Source organism: Manacus candei, unplaced genomic scaffold (genome assembly GCF_025592945.1).
Source record: "Manacus candei isolate 608988 ecotype Guabito, Panama unplaced genomic scaffold, ASM2559294v1 h1tg000017l, whole genome shotgun sequence".
Lineage (NCBI taxonomy): Eukaryota > Metazoa > Chordata > Aves > Passeriformes > Pipridae > Manacus > Manacus candei.
The window spans coordinates 30,673,483-30,692,052 of NW_026138065.1; the positions used below are offsets into that span (position 1 = coordinate 30,673,483).

General features: G+C 41.0%; 3 protein-coding genes across 4 annotated transcripts in view; 2 read left to right on the forward strand and 1 right to left on the reverse strand.

Moving 5' to 3' along the window:
* PPP3R1 (protein phosphatase 3 regulatory subunit B, alpha) overlaps window positions 1-4,262 on the forward strand; it is a 39,453-nt gene extending 35,191 nt beyond the window's left edge. For both annotated transcript variants that reach the window (XM_051783899.1, XM_051783900.1), the window contains 2 exons: window positions 545-729; window positions 2,092-4,262. In XM_051783899.1, the coding sequence (XP_051639859.1) occupies window positions 545-729; window positions 2,092-2,139 (233 nt within the window). In that variant the 3' untranslated portion in view covers window positions 2,140-4,262. The remainder of the gene's footprint in view (window positions 1-544; window positions 730-2,091) is intronic.
* A 1,442-nt stretch (window positions 4,263-5,704) lies between these two features.
* Window positions 5,705-10,845, reverse strand: PNO1 (partner of NOB1 homolog). Its single transcript, XM_051783898.1, has 7 exons — window positions 10,503-10,845; window positions 10,245-10,394; window positions 8,389-8,472; window positions 7,673-7,733; window positions 7,060-7,177; window positions 6,465-6,535; window positions 5,705-6,020 (listed from the first exon to the last, which is right to left on the reverse strand). Exons 1-7 carry the CDS (start codon window positions 10,764-10,766, stop codon window positions 5,953-5,955), a joined length of 816 nt encoding a protein of 271 aa, XP_051639858.1. The 5' UTR covers window positions 10,767-10,845; the 3' UTR covers window positions 5,705-5,952.
* DNAAF10 (dynein axonemal assembly factor 10) lies at window positions 10,800-17,498 on the forward strand. Its single transcript, XM_051783894.1, has 8 exons — window positions 10,800-10,991; window positions 11,878-11,978; window positions 13,020-13,150; window positions 13,600-13,701; window positions 14,450-14,565; window positions 14,917-15,051; window positions 15,773-15,870; window positions 16,590-17,498. The coding sequence occupies exons 1-8, from the start codon at window positions 10,800-10,802 to the stop codon at window positions 16,795-16,797; spliced, it is 1,083 nt and encodes a 360-aa protein (XP_051639854.1). The 3' UTR covers window positions 16,798-17,498.
* The last annotated feature ends 1,072 nt before the right edge of the window (window positions 17,499-18,570 follow it).

Below are 18,570 nucleotides of genomic sequence, written 5' to 3' on the forward strand. Positions count from 1 at the left end.
TTTCTTCCTGTTTAAAAAAAAAAATAAATTAAGAATTGCTTACTACAGAGTTTTGTGAACTATATGCTTTGCTTCATGGGGCCTAAGAATAATATTCCATTTTTTGCTACTACAGTAGAAAAGCATTAAATTGATGTTTTAGAACTGCATCTCAGGACCCAAACTTTTGGAGTGGAAAAGGGGTAGGTTCAGTCATACATGTAGCTTCCAATAACTAAGACTGAAATGTTTAAAAATAAATCCAGTCTTGATGCCAAATTGTTTGCAGCAAAGTAACCAGGTAGGAATTTGATTCATCTGTTTCCTGGAAGGTTGTAATTTTTTCTACTTGCAAATGAGTTGCTGCCTGGGTGCTTTACTTGTGGTGGTGGAGATTTTCCTGTTTGATTTTAATGGAATCCTTGTACTGCTGGTGCCTAAAACAATTTCAGTTGATATTTCTGAAGTGAGTATATTGCTCTTTTCTGACCACATTTGTCAGTGAATGTTTTTACATATATATATATATATATACACGTTTTTATTTTTTTTTTTATTTCTGCAGTTGCTTTTCGCATTTATGATATGGACAAAGATGGCTATATCTCAAACGGGGAGCTCTTCCAGGTGCTGAAGATGATGGTTGGGAACAATCTCAAAGACACTCAGTTACAGCAAATTGTAGATAAAACCATAATTAATGCAGATAAGGATGGTGATGGAAGAATATCCTTTGAAGAATTCTGTGCTGTAAGTAACTTCTAAAGAAAACTCGTGTCGTTTACAGGGAGAGGAACCCCTCAACTGCTGCTCCTGAAAAAGGGCAGACAGTTGAAAGGTGCATTTTAAGAACTTTGGGGTTTACAGAGCAGAATGCATGAATGTACCACTTGAGACTTGAAATGGTTGATTTTCACCCATGTGGTATATTTATTTAATTATTTGACAGCAAGTTTTAAATTCTTTCTTCAGAAAAAGGAAATGAATCTTGAACATTTGCAAATTGCAACAATGAGTGTTTAGACATTAATTTGAAATTAATGTCAATGAACATACACCTCATAACACAGTTTGGGAATTGCTTTTTTTTCCCTACTCTTTGAATTTACAACTTCAGTTCAAACATAACTTTTTCATACTCAGTGTGAGTTCTAAAAAAGAGGGGGGGGATATCTGCCATTCCCCCAACTATTACAGTGAAAGGGTTCTATTGGGATGTTTGAGGTTTTTTTAAGTTATTTTTGTGACATCATGTAAAAAACACATAGACATCTGCAAAGATCTCAGAGTCACAGCCTGCAGAGGCCTGGATTACTGCATTATCTGTTTTCTTGCATTGGGTTATTGTCTTCCAGCCAGCCATCAAGTGATGTTGCCTTTTCTTTTGTCCTTGGGCTTCTGCCCAGGCTTCCTGTCTTGTGCTACCGTTAGATTTTCCTCTTCCTTTGAATTTCATCAGTTTTTGTTGACCTGACAAGAGGCTTTTCACTTTTACAATCTCTTATCCTCTTGTTCTTGCATTTTACCTCCTCTGAACCTTGTGCCATCTGTCTGCAAAAATACATTTTCATTTATTGCATTTGGCAGATACCATTTGGCTTTTGAGTTCTGTTCACACATTGTAAGAAGTTCCTCTGACATGGCACTTTTCCTTCTCCCTTTGCATTGCATGGATCACACCCTCGTGAACACTGGTTATTTTTTTCTGGGTGTGTGCAGTTCTGTCAGAAATCCTGCTGCTGTTCCTATGACCCTTTGCTACTCGTGGAAGGGTGCACAGTTTTACAGGGAGTTTTAGAAGTCAAGTGAGCATTTTATTGAACATGCAGAAAAACAGTGCACGGTCAGAATATGAGCTGAGGAGGAGTGCCAAAATGGTGTCATTTACACTGGTTTTCAGGCCTTTGAGTGTGTAAATTGTGCTAATATTGAACGACCTTGGTTTGTACATAATTCATTTCTGTCCCTCACAGTACTTGTGAAATGTAAATCCGTGTGGAGAGGCCAGGGAAGTACTGTCATTATGATTGACCCGAATGCATCTATTGAATGTGTTCTTTGTACCTTGCTAACTTTCAATTCTCATGTCTCTGAACCTTGTTTTTCTCCCAGGTTGTAGGAGGCCTAGATATCCACAAAAAGATGGTTGTAGACGTGTGACTCTGTAGGGCACCACCCAACACTTTTGCTTTCTTCTCCATCTCTGAAGATCTGCTCCAGACGTCCAGCAATGCTCTCTGTGTATTTAAATGGAAGTATTTTTCTCTGTGAAGCCACATTTTCCAACATGAGCCTCATGAAGCCAACTAAGTGTTATTGAACTTTTATTCTCTCAATAACTCAGTGTAGCACTTTAAAGTCTGAAGGACAGCAAAGATGGAAAGAGCATATCAGTGTGGCGGAGAAAGGGAAGGGGTTGGCTTTTTAATTTATTTTTCTTCATCTTTTATAACAAGGAAATATCTATCTATATATATATATGTGTGTGTGTATTTATATATAGATATATATGTAGCTTTCTATATGTAGTAGCTAGGTGGGCTTTAATTTAATATACTTGATTCAGAAACAAAACTAGAGTACAAAGTGCCAAGCAGAATATTAACAGTTCAATATATGGATATACATCCTTACTTTTATTTCACACAGTTTTATATATATAGTAGAAGAATGTAAAATTTTAACTGGGTGTTAGGTCAACTCTTTTCCTTTCCTGTGACTGTTCAGATGTTTCTATATATTGACTGGCTGACAAAGCATTGCTTCTTATTAAATCACCTTAAGTACTTTTTTTTTTTTTTTTGTAACACAGGAGACTAAGTTTATTTATACCTGTTAATATATTACCAGGGACTGTGTCTCTTTGCTAAATAACTTAGTACAGTTCTACTTAATATGAGAATATAGTTTAATGCTACTGCCAAGAACTAGTCCTCGTGTGCATATAGTGACTGCGGAATGCTTTGATGGCCCTTAAGCTCCGTCACCCAGGAATGGGGAGCAGTTACAGCTGTCCTGAAGCCAAGGCACATCTGCTGTTCTGGGTTCAGTTTAGATACAGCTGCTCAAGTTGTTAGATGCATTCATGATTTTCTCTTGTGCTTTTAGCTTAAATGAAATTAGGATCAACATAACTGTGCAGGATTCCCACCTACTTATTTTATACAGTACTTAGATTATAAAATGTTCTTGCCATTTAAATTCTGTTGTTTCAACCATGATAGTTTCCCCCTTGCATTTAAAAAAATACTACAGGTAGCATAAATAACTGGTAATATTTTATATATATATGTATATAGGATTCATACAGGGGGGAAATCTTGTTAACCTATGCCATAGAGGAGGAAAACTTCACACTATCTAAATTTATACCTCTTGCAGTTCTCCAGTCCTTTGCCTGGAGAATGTTTTTCTTTTCTAGATTTGTCCATATCATAATTTGTAACGGAAGGTAACTTGATATATTTGTGTGATATAAAAGTAGCGAGCCATGTTTTACAACTTTATATCATCCCTTCCCTTTTCTGCAGTGGTACTATTGGCTGGAAGAAAAACATTTGCTAGATTTTTTTAGAACAGTACATCTTTCCTGTATAGTAGTTTTTCTATTAAAAAAAAAATTGTTTTATAATGAGCAGTGGAAAGTGCAGGTTGTCTGAACCTCTTCAATCGAGCACCTGTCTGCCATAGCTGTTCCTTCAACTGAGTGCTGCACATCATGGGCTCTGTCTGTGAGAGAGAAATCCAGGTGCTTGGTGTCCTTGCATGACATGAAGTTTTGCATGTAGATCGATTTGAAATGTTCCTCTTGTTTACATAATTTGCATAATTTAAAAGATAATGTTGCCAAACTTTGGTAAATGTTAATGTTCAAAACAAAAATCTCCACTACATGTAACTTTTTTCTTCCTCTGGATCAGTACGTGGTTTATAATCCCAGCCAGTGGTTGTATCTGTTCCAGTGTCAATTGCCATGTGCTCTGCTTCAAGGGGGAACTAGTCTTTTGTGAATTTTTTGTACATAAGTATTTGTTACAAACATTTTAGCAAATGCTTTCAATTTCTCTTGCTTGTGCATATCTTGGCTGGCATTATAGAAATTAGTGCTAATGTTATTTCCTTAGGGGGACTGGAAGGGGAGGGATGAAGTTTTTTTTAGTTTGTGTGGGGAAAAATGATTTATGTTGAATGTTTAGTTTTTCCTCTGCATGCTACATCATATGTTGTGGGAACTATAAGAACCTTCATACTATATGAATACAAAATAAAATATTTGAACCTTGGCTGGGGTGCTTCAGTACTTACACAACCTTTCCTGTTCACCTTAAAGCAGCTCTGCACACTGATCTAAGGAAAACTTGTTCACAGTTTTTTGTCTACTTTTCCATTGTGAAGATTTACTGAAAAACTCTACAGGGTGCACAGTCCACTGAACATTTCCAGGGTTTATTTCAGTGTTTCACTTACATTTTGGAGTTCTTCAAAGGCACATCGTTCTCTTTGCTAAGTGTCCAAACTGGATAAAAACCTTTGAAATCCTTGTGGTAAGTGGAAGGTGGCTTAAAAAACAAAACAAACCCACCCTAACATTAATGAAATGGAGAACGAAAGGCAGCTCCTTTCTCAGGGAAAGGTCTGAGCCTTGTGCTGGTGACACCAGCCCTCCCTGCAGGGGTATGTCATTCCTGGAAGCTCTGCTGTGCTCTTTGGGGTGCAGGTGTTTGGGCCTTCTGAGTGCTGCCCTCTCTTTTCTGCTGATTTGGGTTGGGATCAATATGCACCTGATTTAGGATAAGCAATAATTTTTGTGTGTTCTTGCCTTACTCTCCCTCATCTTTCAAGCTAATTGAGGTAAATGCAGATGATGAACAGAAGATGTGCTGACCAGGTGTGCACACCTGGAGCTGCTCTCCCTTGTACAGCTTGGACTGCTGAGCACTATATATTTAGGTAACTCAGCAAGTCTTAAATCTGTTGGCAGCTGAAGACTTGAATCAATTTGGCTGTAGTGATAATCCAATACTGCAAAGTGCTGCTCTGGAAACTTGGACATTGAGTGAAATGCTGACTCAGTTTGCTTGTGTGTTTGATAATCTCATTTCAGTTTTTGTTTTCATTCCCAAGCCTGAACTGAATTATTTTGCAAGAGACTTGGCAACAAGGCTGGCAGGGAGAGTTAGAAGAAAAGGGCCCATTTTTAAATCATACGGGGACTGGCCTCTTCTAATCTCTCCCTCTACTCTTGTGTGCATTTGGTATTTTAAGGAGGAGGAGACACAGAACTTTCCAGTTATTTGTACTCTGGTACACTGGCAAGTACTAAACCTAGTGGCTCTTGGCTTCACTAGGCTGTCCTTACAGATCATTTTCAGGAGAATTATAAAATTTATATATGTGCAGATTCAGGATGAAGTGCAAATACCTTATTTAGCTCTGTGTCTTACTCTTTCCATGTGATGCATTGTTCCAGCAGCAGCAGAGACTTGGTGGGCAGCCTGCCATTGAACTCAGCATTCCAGTTGACTCTTCCTTTTTCCAGGAGGATACCAAACTGTGATGTGTGGATTTAAACACTTAACTGTGCCGATTCCTTTAGGCTCAAAACATGAAACTCAAAGGCTTTCTGAAGTTCTGACAGCAGCCTCTTAAAACTTGGACGTTCCGAAAATCCGTAATGAAGCGTGTTTTTGTTGGAGGCTGTTCAAGTAAAATCATGTACTCGTGCTTTTGATATGGACACAACCAACTTAAAATACCTTTTAATAATTATACAGAGACATTGTGTATGTTCAAATCACACCACATGTCTGAAGGCAGTCAGACTGCAAAAACAGTCCCATTTTTCTTCTGGGCTTCCAAATCCAGCAGAAGAGCTGTGGCTTCTGTAGCTCCATGCCTCTCATGTGCCCTGGAAGCAGAACTCCTGTGTGTCCAGGAACCTGGACTCCCAACCCCAGTCCTTGGTGGTGCAGCTCAGAACCTCTCGGCTGCTCTGCTGGCCACTGCCCTAATATTGCCATAAACCTTGGAAGGAGGACTTCCTGCAGAAGAAAGGACAAATCCAGTCAGCAAACGAGATGATCCATGTCACGAAAATGGATGTTTTGCTCTCACATGTGTGCTAAAAGCAGAGAACTAAGCCCAAGGGGGAGAAGGATGGTCAAGGTCAGTCACCCTGACTTACTGCAGGTGCTCTCAGGGTGAGTTGTCCCCTTTGGCTTTCAAGGCCCCTCAGGGAATCTGCAGCTACATCAAAAGGCATAACAACTTTCTGCCCCGTGGAGAGGGTTTTGGAGCCAGAACAAAGCCCTGGACTCCTCACTTCCCCCCTCCAAAACTTAAGGGCATCAAGCCAACTGCCAGTGAAGTACCTGCTCCAAGTGCAGGTGCGGACAGGCCAGGAAGAAGGTAAGAGCCACAAAGCAGTTTCTCAAAAGGCAAGATCTATTTATATGTAGTGGAGAAGATTAGATAAGAGGACTTACCTAAAATTAGATTGCAGATTGCTGTTCGTGCCATTTTAATGTTCTGAAAAGATCCCAAAATATGAATTTTTCTGTAAAAAGCAAAGTAGCCTTAGGTTAATGGAAAAAACCCTCTGTGATTAGAGAGTTAACAGAGAGTTGGAGGTGAGAGATGAATTTGAAATTCTGTATCAGTGGACTAGTTCCTTTTCTACACTTGTAAATAGTAAAAAACCCCAACTGAAGCCCAGAAAATCTACAACGTAAGACCTGTGCTCCTCCAAATCCTTTTAAAATAGATTTTACAGTTTGGAAATTTAACAGTGTAGCAGCTTCGGGAGGAAAACGTTGCTGGGTTGGTGAGTTCAACTTTGATTATTCGTAAGAAGGAATTCTTACACTGTGGGGAATGACTGAATTCTAAGTGTGCTGGTGACTGTCATTCTCATAACAAAAGGTCAAATAAATACTTGTGTTCATTAAAAATAGCGCTTAATTTTTCTTACTATTGCTCTGCAACAGTTCTAAAAAATCCAAGTTATCTTTGTTCCTGGCAGGGGACACGGATGAGCTGAGGGATTGTGTTTTGACCAGGAGGAAGTGAGTCTGTACTTACTGGTCAGCGAGAACGATGCGTGTCCTGGTTACGTTTTCTATGGTGAATTTGGTTTTTCCACCTTTCCCTGCTATTCTCCCTATTGCTCTTGACAGATGATCTCCTTTCAAAGGTTTGACTGAAACGAGAATAACATGCCCAGGGTAACAGCAGTGGTGCATATCCCTGTAATCCTCCCCTTGGTCAAGTTACTGGAAACAACTCCACACAATTAATACAGAAACAGCTTCACTGGTGAATACAGATCCATCCAGATTTTACTTTTGGTGACCAGCAGTGCAAACTGCATCCAGTGCTACCTGACTGTGAGGTCTCTGACATCCAAGAGAAATTTTCCTGCAGAACAGCAGTAGAAGGCATTCCATTGCACCTCAGATTGAGGAAACAGAGCCAAAGCACACCCAGTTAACAGTGGCAGAAATGAAGTAGATAGGATTCAGATTCTGCTCTACAGAGAACTCCAAGGAACTCCGGTAACACATGACATAATAGATGTTTCTGGTTTTCCTGATCTGTGAGGGCAAGTGACACAAGTGGAGCAGGGGCAAAGAAAGAACAGATACTTGCAAGAGGCACACACAACTCCTGGAATACTGCAGCAGCAACTACTCACCATCTGTAACTTCAAATGACTCTAGAAAAAGATCATCTAATCTGATGAGAGCAAGAGCGTCCTAAAAGAGCAAGAGATTTGTTATTAGCACGAGTGCTTCACTACCATAGAGTTTAAAGCAGATGTTCTCTTTTTACATATGAACAAATGACATCAGTTGTATTTCTCCAATTCATCTATCAAATAATAGCTAAAGTTAAATCCACTGCTTTTTCAACAGCCATGTAAGTATTTCTGTCTAGACAACCCCACCTATGCTTGGATGCCCCTGCATTCACCCCAATCTCACCTGTGCTAGTGAAGCCAGTACAGGTCTGGGACAAGGAGCAGCCCCTACAACACTGCAAAAACTGGGTTTCTTTTCTCTAAGTAAAGTTTGAGTTTTGCACAGACTGCAGGTTATTGGCTTGGATTAAGAGAAAATGAACAGTCTTGATCTGTGCAGAGCACCTCAGAGCCAGATTACTGCACTGTGCTGTTTTACACAAGCTAAATATGTCCTCTGTCTCATAATTTTAACTATGTGTTGTTACAAGGTTACTTTTTTATCCTGCATTACCTTAAGAAACTCGATGTCCACTCCAGTCACAACTTCAAACAAATTTATTTCTAGAAAACCACCCAAGGATTTTTTTTCTTTCTGTAATTTGCAGAGGCCAAAGACATCATGGTAGCAAACTGGAGCAATCTCGCAACCAAGCTGTTGGGAGACTCACCTCTACTTGAAACCCAAGTATAAATGCTTTCACAAAATCAGCTGCTTTTGTCAGGGCACTGAGATCCTTTGTCTCTTGACAAGTCTGCAAGACAAGAAGTTGTGTGTGCAAATTAAGACCAGACAAGCTGGAATCAGGACTTGAAAAATCTGAGGGATACAGACTAATCATAAAAAAAACCCTACATGCAGTTAATTCAATTAATTCAATTCAGTTAATTGTGTTTTACTGAAAGACACAAGTAATATGCTTTGTGTTTTTTTATCATGTTCACCCACAACAAGATGAATGTATCAACTACCCCAGCCTGTGCTTGGAGGGGAGAGAACAGAGAAGGTGCTGAAAATTCCCCCGCTCCACTGAGAACCCTTTTTATTGAGAAAACCCAAACCTACATGAACTAAACCGCAACAGAGAACTGCAGAAAAAAAGAGAAAGATGATAATGGCAGGAGAGTTATTCTAATGATAATATTCTAAAGATGCCTTAGCAGGTAAATGAAACACATTTCAAAGTTTTAAATCGTCATGGTGGATATGGGCAAAACAAAATCTGCTTGATCAAGAACAAAATTAGTCTTGCTTCTCGCCAGACATCATTTTGTATCAAAAAGTGGTGTTAAAATCCCAGGTTTTGCTTCTGCACAGTTATTGAGTGGAACTGCAGGAGTTCTGCTTCTCCCTCCCTTTTCCTCTAAGTTATTTCTTGGAAGTTTAAGTAAGGTATAGTTCTGTCATCTTTCCTCTAGTGGTAAGATTTCAAGATTAGGAAGCAAAACTCCTGTTGGTGTCTGTACTTTCAGTATTGAAAGATCTCGTATGTTGACATGGTTAATTCAGTGAGTCTTATGTCAAAGCTTTGGATCTACAGTTAAAAACTGCTAATTTGAATATTCCTGAGAAAGAGTAAGAAAAAAGAATGAGCATCTACAACATTTGCAGGTCCATGTTGGTATCTGTGCCCTACAGTATTCCAGTGCAATCCCTTAAAGAAAAATTATAAGCAATCAAATACTATGGGCTCTTTTTGTCTGCCAGAAACAAAGGCATTAGAAGATTCGGTGCCCCCCTCAAAAGAGGGGGGCAAAATTGTCAGGTAAGCATTAAGTAGCCTTAAATAGCTGGAAAACATTTCATTCTAAAATCTTATCTAACACAGATTAAAATTTTTCCTTAATGCTACAGTAGATAATTTTCTCCTATAAAAAACTGAACACCCCTTCAGCTTATGCTGGTCCCTTCTGGAACAGATTTACACTTTTGGATTTTACTTGCGTTAACTACTTGTTCTGAACAACAACTGCCAGATTTCATCCCCTGTGAGGGTCTTCTGGGTAGGTGAAACCACACAGTTTCCATTTTTCCAAGCATTATCTGGGATTAGGGACACTTCTCTAGTCTTTCATCTGTGGGACAAGAAGGAATGATGTCAAACACGAGAGGCCCTGCCTTTCAGGAGTCAGAATCACAGAATGTTAAGGGATTGGAATGGATCTTAAAAATCACCTCGTTCCAACGCCCTTGCCATGGGCAGGGACACCTCTCGCTAGACCAGGTTGCTCAATGCCGCATCCAACCTGTATTTGAACACTTCCAGGGATGGGGCATCCACAACAACCCTGGGCAACCTATTCCAGTGTTTCCCCACCCTCAGAGTAAAAAGTTTCTTTCTGATATCTAACCTATATTTCCCCAGTTTGCACCCATTCCCCTTATCCTGTCACTGCAGTTCCTGATGGAGTCCCTCCCCAGCTTCCATGTAGGCCCCCTCCAGATGCGGGGAAGGTGCTATGAGGTCTGCGCACAACCTTCTCTTCTACTTAGCGGGGAAGGCAGGAGGAAGGGGGCTCCCTTTACCCTGATCTCGACGTTCCTCGTTTTCAGGTTGAACCTGATCTGAAGCTGCAGGTGCTCCACGATGGGCGTGAATATCTTCATCCAGTTCTCCTTGAGCGGCGTGTACCTGTTGGCGGGCACGGGGATCTTCCTCAGCTCGCCCTTCCCGACCTTCCGGGGGCGGGGGGGAGAAGGGGGGGGGGGAAGAGAGAGAGAGAGAATTAGGCGGAGGAGGCGGGGGCACCCCGAGAACCGGCGTTCCCCCGTCGCCCCGCGTACCCCGAGCGCCTCGGCGGGCACGGGAGGGAAGGCGGGCCGCTTGCTGGGCCGCGGCCCCGCCGTGTCCATGGGAGCCCCCGCCGCGTCCACGGGAGCCCCCGCCGGCTCCTCGCCGCCCGCCCGCCGCTTCCTCCGCCTCCGCCGGGACACGACGCTGGTGAAGCCGCCGGCCGGGGCCGCCGCCTCGGTCTCCATGTCCGCTCGCGATCCCACCACGTGGTGCCGGAAGGGGCCGGAAGGGGCCGGCGGGCGCTGCTCCCGCATCCGCCGGGGAGCGGCCGCAGCGCGGCGGGCGGGATGTCGGCGGCGCCGGCGCTGGAGCGGCCGCAGGTGGTGTCGCACGCCCAGCAGGCGCTGAGCTACACCGTGTTCGACTGCAAGTGGGTGCCCCGCAGCGCCCGCCTGCTGTGCCTGGGCAGCGCCGCCCGCGGCACCGGCCTCGTCCAGCTGTACGAGCTGCGAGGGGCCCGCCTGGAGCTGCTGCGGGAGGTGAGCGCGGGACACCCCCCCGGGAACGGCTTGTCCTGGGCCAGGGGGCAAATCCCGAGGCTGGTTTGCCTGTTAAACGTGCTGATCCCGCGGTGTCCTGTCTCTCCTGTCGCTAAGGAGGGACCTTATCGCTCTCTGCGAGTCCCTGACAGGAGGCTGTAGTCAGGTGGAGGTCCGGCTCTTCTCCCAGGCAGCCAGCGACGGGACGAGAGGACAGAGGCTTAGGCTGGGCCGGGGGAGGTTTAGGTTGGACATTAGGGGGAATTTTTTTCACAGAAGGGGTGATTGGGTGTTGGAATGGGCTGCCCAGGGAGGTGGTGGAGTCGCCGTCCCTGGAGGTGGTTAAGGAAAGACTGGATGTGGCACTCGGTGCCAGGGTCTGGTTGACATGGGGATGCTCAGTCATAGGTTGGACTCGATGATCTTGGAGGTCTTTTCCAGCCTAACTGATCTGTGATTCTCTTTCTTGCCACTCATTAACAAGCCTATGTTACTTAGTTTGTTCTCATGGGTTGCATTATAGGTTACAGGGCTGTGTTTGGGGTGTGTCGGGGTTTTTTTGTTTGTGTTTTCCCCTCAGACTGACCTTCGAGCATTGGCTCATTCTCAGGGGTAGCAGCACCTCAGGCGCATAAAGCCCCACCAGGCCACAAGCAAACAAACTTGTTCTTCAGGACCAGTAAACTGGACTCTCTGCTTTCCTGTGCACAGGGAAATAAACTCAAAGTGTAGTTTACCTTTGATAGCATTTTGATAGTATTTTGCACCAGATATCCCATGTGTGTTTCACTGACACCTACCCCTGTGGACTCCCGAGAGCTGCGTCGTCTGTGGATTTGTGTTGCATTTTCCGTGTGCTGACACAGACGTTTCCTTCCTTTAAAAGATTGAAAAGCCCAAACCTATAAAATGTGGAACTTTTGGAGCTACATCTCTGCAGCAAAGATACTTAGCTACAGGAGATTTCGATGGAAACCTTAACATATGGTAAGCGTGGATATTCTCTGGAAGCTTTTTCACTTGGTGTTGTGTTTGTCTGCCTGAACGGAGGTTTCTGTGCCTGGCTTTTGTGTGAGATGCTCTTCCTGCTGCCTGTGGGTGGGACCCAGTGTAAGCTTCACTGGCTACTGTATTTGGACCGTGCCTGTTTTCTAAAAACAACGTGAATTCTGCAAAGTGTTTAATTCAGTGCTGCTTCTCTCCCATCTTTTGTGTGCAGCTACAAAAACCTGTTAAAATTCTGTGAGGTCCTCCTCTGAAAAGAGGCTTTTGAGTGGATATACAAATACAAACAACAGGTTGTGTTCAAACTAAATTTGATGTCTAGATTAAATATATATTTTTAATCTTGAAGTTCTGAATGTTTTTTCAGGTCCCTGAATGATTTGTGTAATTAATTTTTAGGTAAACTGATTATCAAATAAAGCAATAGTGTCAAAAGGGGATTGTTTTATTATCATTATTATTATATTTCCCTTGTCATGGAATTATCAGTTCTTGTTGGAATAGCATGAATGACATGGAGTAGTCATTAGTGGAAATGTAAAATAAAATTCTGAAAGATTCTCAGAGAATGAGAATCAGTGGGAAAGAACCATGAAAACCATGTCTGGATACAATATTCACCTGAAGTTGAAGACCAGTAGTCAGAGCTAGGTGGGGATCAGTGAATCAGGTCGTTTTACAGCCTTACTGAAAGTAGAGCTAATTGGAGTATTTTGATCTGTAGAGTGATTTATTTTTAGTCCAGCATAAAAACTGGGTCTGAAGGGTTGCTCTGGCGAATCCCTCAACTGCCTTTACAAACTGGGAAGTCCAGAACTGAGCAAAACTTTTCAGACCAGTCCAAAACAGTAGCCAAAGAAGGAATAAACAAAGACACGTGGTTCTTAATGGTGATATCCATATTTTCTTCTCACTGTTAGTCTGAGCTTGTATGATTTATGCTCGAGTTTCCTCTCATTTTTATACAAATCCTGAGTGTCAAGGAAAATGCCATATTATCTGTTCTTTTTCTTTCTTGCCTAGGAATTTAGAAGCTCCTGAAATACCAGTGTATTCTGTGAAAGGTCATAAGGAAATCATAAACAGTATAGATGGTGTAGGTGGCTTAGGAATTGGGGAAGGTGCACCAGAAATTGTGACTGGCAGTCGAGATGGTGAGTTAGTGAACTCTGCAAGTCTTCTCAGTTCCTCTGAGCCTGTGAGCTCTGATGGCAGGGCACAGTCTGCCATCTGAACTAGTTACAACCTGTTGCAACTAGTTCTTCATACACTGTCTTTTGAATCTTCCTTGGGACAAATTTTCTCTCTTTTAGAAGCTGTAGACAAGCACAATACACTATTGTCACTGAGGTTGGGGCAGAAGGAATACAAAGCAGAATAAATGCAAAATATCAGCTAGAGAAAATACATCCTTAAGAAATGCTTTCACTTTATTTCTGTTTGGTTTTGTGGTTCTTTCTTGTATCCACTAAACACAGTCAGGCTTTCTGGAATTGAAAGGGTTTTTGAATGATCAGGCTGAAAAGCAAAGGGCTTTCCAGGGAAAATGAACACAGTGTGACAGTGTATCCCTAACACAAAATCCATTGTCCTTCTTTACCAGGAACTGTGAAGGTGTGGGATCCGAGGCAGAAAGACACTCCTGTGGCTAATATGGAACCTGTACAGGGGGAGAGCAAAAGAGACTGCTGGACAGTGGCATTTGGTAATTGGTCAGATTATGATCGTTCCTCGCTCTAATATGACTGGGCTTTGATGATTATCAATGTATTTCAGGATGTTATGGAATAGTTTATTTTGTGTAGATGCATAAGTAGCAGAGTTTGCTTTTCAACATTGCCAAATTTCTATGGGTTTTATGTTGGGTTTTCTCAAAATAAGCTGGTTTTGTGGCAGTTTGGTTTTGGAATCATTCTCTAATCACCTTTGGTCACCATTTGCGGTTGGACTCGATCATCTTGAAGGTCTTTTCCAACCTAAATGTTTCATTGATTCTGTGGTTTCACAGATAAGCTGTGCAAGCTTTATTTTTAAGCCTAGGAATGTAAAAATAGTATATCGAGCTGTGTTTTTCTGAAGGAGCGTAAATGTTGCCATGCACAGGAAACACATCACTGTTGTAGTGTAGTTCCAACTACCAAACATTAAGGCATTAAGTTATGAGAAGGTCCTTGAAGCTTAAGAGCTAATTAAAGAAAACAGCAATGCCTGATGTGAACTCTGCATTTTTTCTTTTGGGCAGAACAAGCTCATTGTGTCTTAACACAGGATTTTTCTATACCCTCAGCTTTGCAAACCATCCAGTTCCTGAAATCCTAATATCCCAATAGCCATTTTTTAAGTTATTTATTTATTTTGCATAAATGTAAGTTGAAATTGCAGGCTTGGGACTTCTGAAGTTTACAGGCTAAAGAGGGTTTGTGCTTTCTGATTAATTCTTTCTCTGTGTCCAGGCAACGCTTACAACCAAGAGGAACGTGTTGTATGTGCTGGATACGACAACGGGGACATTAAATTGTTTGATTTAAAATCCATGTCACTGCGGTGGGAGACCAACATTAAGAATGGGGTAAGGAGACCATAAAAGTGTTTTTTCATTCCATCTTCTATGCAGGATGGAAAAATTAAAAGGACTCTGTGTGAAACGTACCCAGAAGATGTTTCTGCTGAGATTGCGCCAAGAAGTAGTTTTCTTTAAGTTAAAAAAAAATTGTACACCTCAAATTCTTGGTCAGGAGAGGATGGGGCATTTTTCAGTGGATTCGTGTTTTCAGATGGATTTGTTATTTTCAAATTGGTGGGCATGTCACTGTAGGAATAATGAATTATTAGTGTATATTAACAAATAACAAAACACCGATTTTTTTTTTTTAGCAATGGCTAAATTTGAAGAGTGAACCTGTCTTTTTTATATTGCCAGGTTTGCAGTGTGGAGTTTGACAGAAAAGACATAAATATGAACAAGCTGGTGGCCACATCGCTTGAGGGAAAATTCCATGTTTTTGATATGAGAACTCAGCATCCAACCAAAGGTTTTGCTTCTGTTTCAGAGAAGGTATGGGGAGACAGAGGATTTCTTAATAAGAAACAAACTTCCTGAACATATGCTGTCAAAGTACTTCAGGTGTAGTACAAATAGGTAATAAATGCCCAGGTTACTTTATAAAACAGTTTTGGGGTTTTTTTTGCAGTAGTTAGTGAACAAAGTCTGATGATAATTAGAGAAAAGGCACGTTTTTTGGTGAAGGTTTTTTTTTTTAATAGAAAAAGCTGAGTTTCAACATAATATCTTTAATCATCTGTACCATCACTCAAAGCAGATAAGTTGTTGGAAGTGCTTTGATTCTGAATCACAGAATGTTTTTACTGAATTAGTGTTTGTAATAATTAAAATGTGAAAATGGAATTTGTCCTTCATTTAGTGTATTTAAGCTTTTCCTTGTGGATGTTTACAGACAGATGGGCATTAAATCAGAGCACGTGTGCTGGGGTTTTTTCCTAAGTGATATCTGTTGCTGCATGATCTTGCTGAGCCTTGGATGATGTTTAAATTTGAATTGTAGACTGTTTGTTGTGTTTGCACAGTGTTTGCAGCGCATTCCCTTCCAGTAATGATTTTAAGAGATGTCAGACAGTTAAATTAACCATCCACCATGAGGTGGCTGGTCTCTCTTTATAAAAGTGGTCTCTGTTTTAAGATTCTGTACCTTTTCCTGTGGAGTTCATCACTAAATTACTTCTGTACACTGCTAATTTTAATTTTTTTTTTTTATTAGGCACAAAAATCTACCATATGGCAGGTCAGGCACCTGCCACAGAACAGAGATATATTTATGACAAGTGGAGGATCTGGGAGCCTTCATCTCTGGAAATAGTAAGTGATCATTTCTCCAGCTGGGAATAAGAAACCAACCACTTAATGTTGAGTGGGGTCCTGCTTCCAACCTTAGAATATCTAGTTAAAATTATTGCTTAAAAATGCAGTAGAAAGGGTGATTTCAGTGTCAGAACTTGATCTGGAATCTTGAATTAATCCCTAAGAGAATGTGACAGCACAGATAAATTTTGCCCTTGTCAGTAGTCTTAACATAATGAAAATCTAATTATATCCTTGGTTAACAAGGTGATAAATGGAAGAAAATGGGTTTCTTAAAATTCACATACAGTAGCAGTTATGGCTGAAAAGAATATTGAAAGCCTGGACTTTTAATGATTCTTATGTTTACATCTTACTTTACATGGAAAAATAATTTCATCATACTAAACACAGTGAAGGAGGTGCATTAAGTTTCAGAGTGATAGTTGAGGTGAAATTTTCCTGCCTGTGGCAAAAGCCAAATGTATAAAAAATGAAGGGCTATTGGAGAGAGGTGTCAGGATTAAAAACTTCCTGCTCCCTTTTTTTTCTTTCATGAAATACCCGGTAAATATGCAGTGTGGGTATAGCTGGATATAGTGATTATTCATTATTTATAATGACAGACATTTATTTGCCTTATCTGTAGAACAGGAAATAAGGAGGATAATGGTGTGTTTGTATCAGTAAATTCTAAGCACGTGTGTTTGTTTTTGTTTTCCTTTCCCCGTTGCCAGCGAGTACCCGGCTCAGCGCTCCAAGAAGGATTCGGAAGGAGCCGAGATGGGGGTGGCAGGGTCTGTCAGTCTCTTGCAGAACGTGACTCTGTCAACACAGCCCATCTCCAGCCTGGACTGGAGCCCTGACAAAAAGGGACTGTGTGTTTGTGGGGCCTTTGACCAAACTGTGAGGGTGCTGATAGTTACAAAGCTTAACAAAATTTGACAGCAAAACTACAGTTTCTGACAAGAAAGCAGCAGAGTTTGCAGGCTGTAAATATGGGATGGGGAGCCCTTCTGTTTCTAATTTAATTTCTCCCTTAATAAAACTGGATTAAAGAAATAGAAACCAGATCTTTCTATTGAAAGTTCAGATATGTGCAGTTAAGAGTTGTTTGACTGATTGTGCTGCGATGACTTGAAGTTGCCTGGGCACAAAACTTTTACCTTCTAGAAATGTGAATTTACACTAAAAGTAAAATGTGCCTTTGTGTTAATGCAACTCTGTAATTTCAGAGTTCAATTTAGTTTGTTTTCAGTTTATCCACAGTGCAAAACTCTTCACTCTTGTTAAATGATTTGGCTTTTTTATATATAGTATTGCCCATGTGCATTGATGCAATGGGAACTACTGTATAGTCCCTCAGAGAAACTCCTTGTGTTATTGGATTTATTAATTACAGTGTTTGTTAAAGTGACTTAGGATTCTTTAATACACTAGAGAAATTACAACAAATGCTGAAATTAAACTCGTGTTTAATGGAGTAAGGTTTTTATTGAAGTTCATACAGGAATTAAACTATTGAGGAAAATGCACTGTTTTATTATTTTAGTTTGGTTTCATAGTAAGTTTTTATGTTCTGTCGTTTTTACCTCTGTTTGCAACTTGGTATTCTACAAATAAAGTTATACAGAGTGTTGTCTTAATATGAACACAGTATATTATTCAAACATACAGAGATTTAGAGAAGGAATGTATTTGCATTTGTATTTACCTCCATGAAAAATTTTAAAAGGTAGCAAAAGTACTGTCTTTTTAATTTTTATGGATTCAGTATTTCTTCAAAACCCAGTTTTGTTTTTTTTTGTTTATTATTTACTGTAGTTTTATTGTTACTGTAGTTATAACTCCTGTTACTTCTCTGCAATGTGTTTCTTTTCTGATTTTACCAGTGTCTGCTGTTGCCAGTTCTTTTTATCAGGCACATCCAGTTACTGTCCTCTATCTGTGGATGTAGGGTGTGAGCTTTCTTAATTTCAGCAAATTTTATTTGTCACTTCTTGGTCTGGCACTAGCTTTCAGCTGACTTGTAGGTGCATGTGCAAGTTTCAGATAAAAGTATTTATTTCTGAAACCAGATTGTGATGGAAAAGGCCCTGTGTGGCCATTTGCAGAGAAGCTGTTTCCTCAGGTTTGGTATCTGACAAATTCTGTCTCTGCAGTTTGCTGAGGACTGATGAGTTCTCTAGTGCAGCAAGTCCTGTGCTAGAGGGTGAGGCAGGTCTGAAAGGTCTGAATGTGCCAGTGGATCCAAACTGGGCCTTGCTACACTTCTGCGCTACTGCTGCAAGCTTTCTTACAATAAGAAGTTGCAGCTTTCCAAAAAATCTAGAAACGTTTCCCTTCCAAATAACAGCTTGTGTCACAAAAATGATACTTGCTAATTCACAATTTAAAAGGGAAACGGGATGCAAATTTCCCTGTGTATCGCCAGTCAGCTCTGTTGGGGAGAGCATGAGGTGACAGGCTTTGGACAGAGAGACTTCAGATGTTTTCTCTCACCTAAGATTGCAGCTAAATACAAGTGTGATAAAGTTGTCCTTACTAACTCCTGGCTATCTTAGTTGATTAAATCAACTGAGGAAAAAGAGGCACCTGTTGGTAGAAAAGGTTCATGAGCTATTAAACCTTAAGCCTTGGTGGAACAGAGAAATCCTTCCTGCCTGTGTAGCAGACGGTGGGCGGGAGGAAAATTGTAGTAGACCGTAAACCCAATGT

Coding starts and splice junctions, on each gene's coding strand:
- PNO1 (XM_051783898.1), bottom strand. CDS start 10,766: ATGCGGGAGCAGCGCCCGCCGGCCCCTTCCGGCCCCTTCCGGCACCAC. Junction 10,395..10,502: donor TGCCCGCCGAGGCGCTCGGG/GTACGCGGGGCG, acceptor CGCCCCCGGAAG/GTCGGGAAGGGCGAGCTGAG. Junction 6,536..7,059: donor CGCATCGTTCTCGCTGACCA/GTAAGTACAGAC, acceptor TGCTTTTTACAG/AAAAATTCATATTTTGGGAT.
- DNAAF10 (XM_051783894.1), top strand. CDS start 10,800: ATGTCGGCGGCGCCGGCGCTGGAGCGGCCGCAGGTGGTGTCGCACGCC. Junction 10,992..11,877: donor GCCTGGAGCTGCTGCGGGAG/GTGAGCGCGGGA, acceptor TTCCTTTAAAAG/ATTGAAAAGCCCAAACCTAT. Junction 13,702..14,449: donor CTGCTGGACAGTGGCATTTG/GTAATTGGTCAG, acceptor CTCTGTGTCCAG/GCAACGCTTACAACCAAGAG.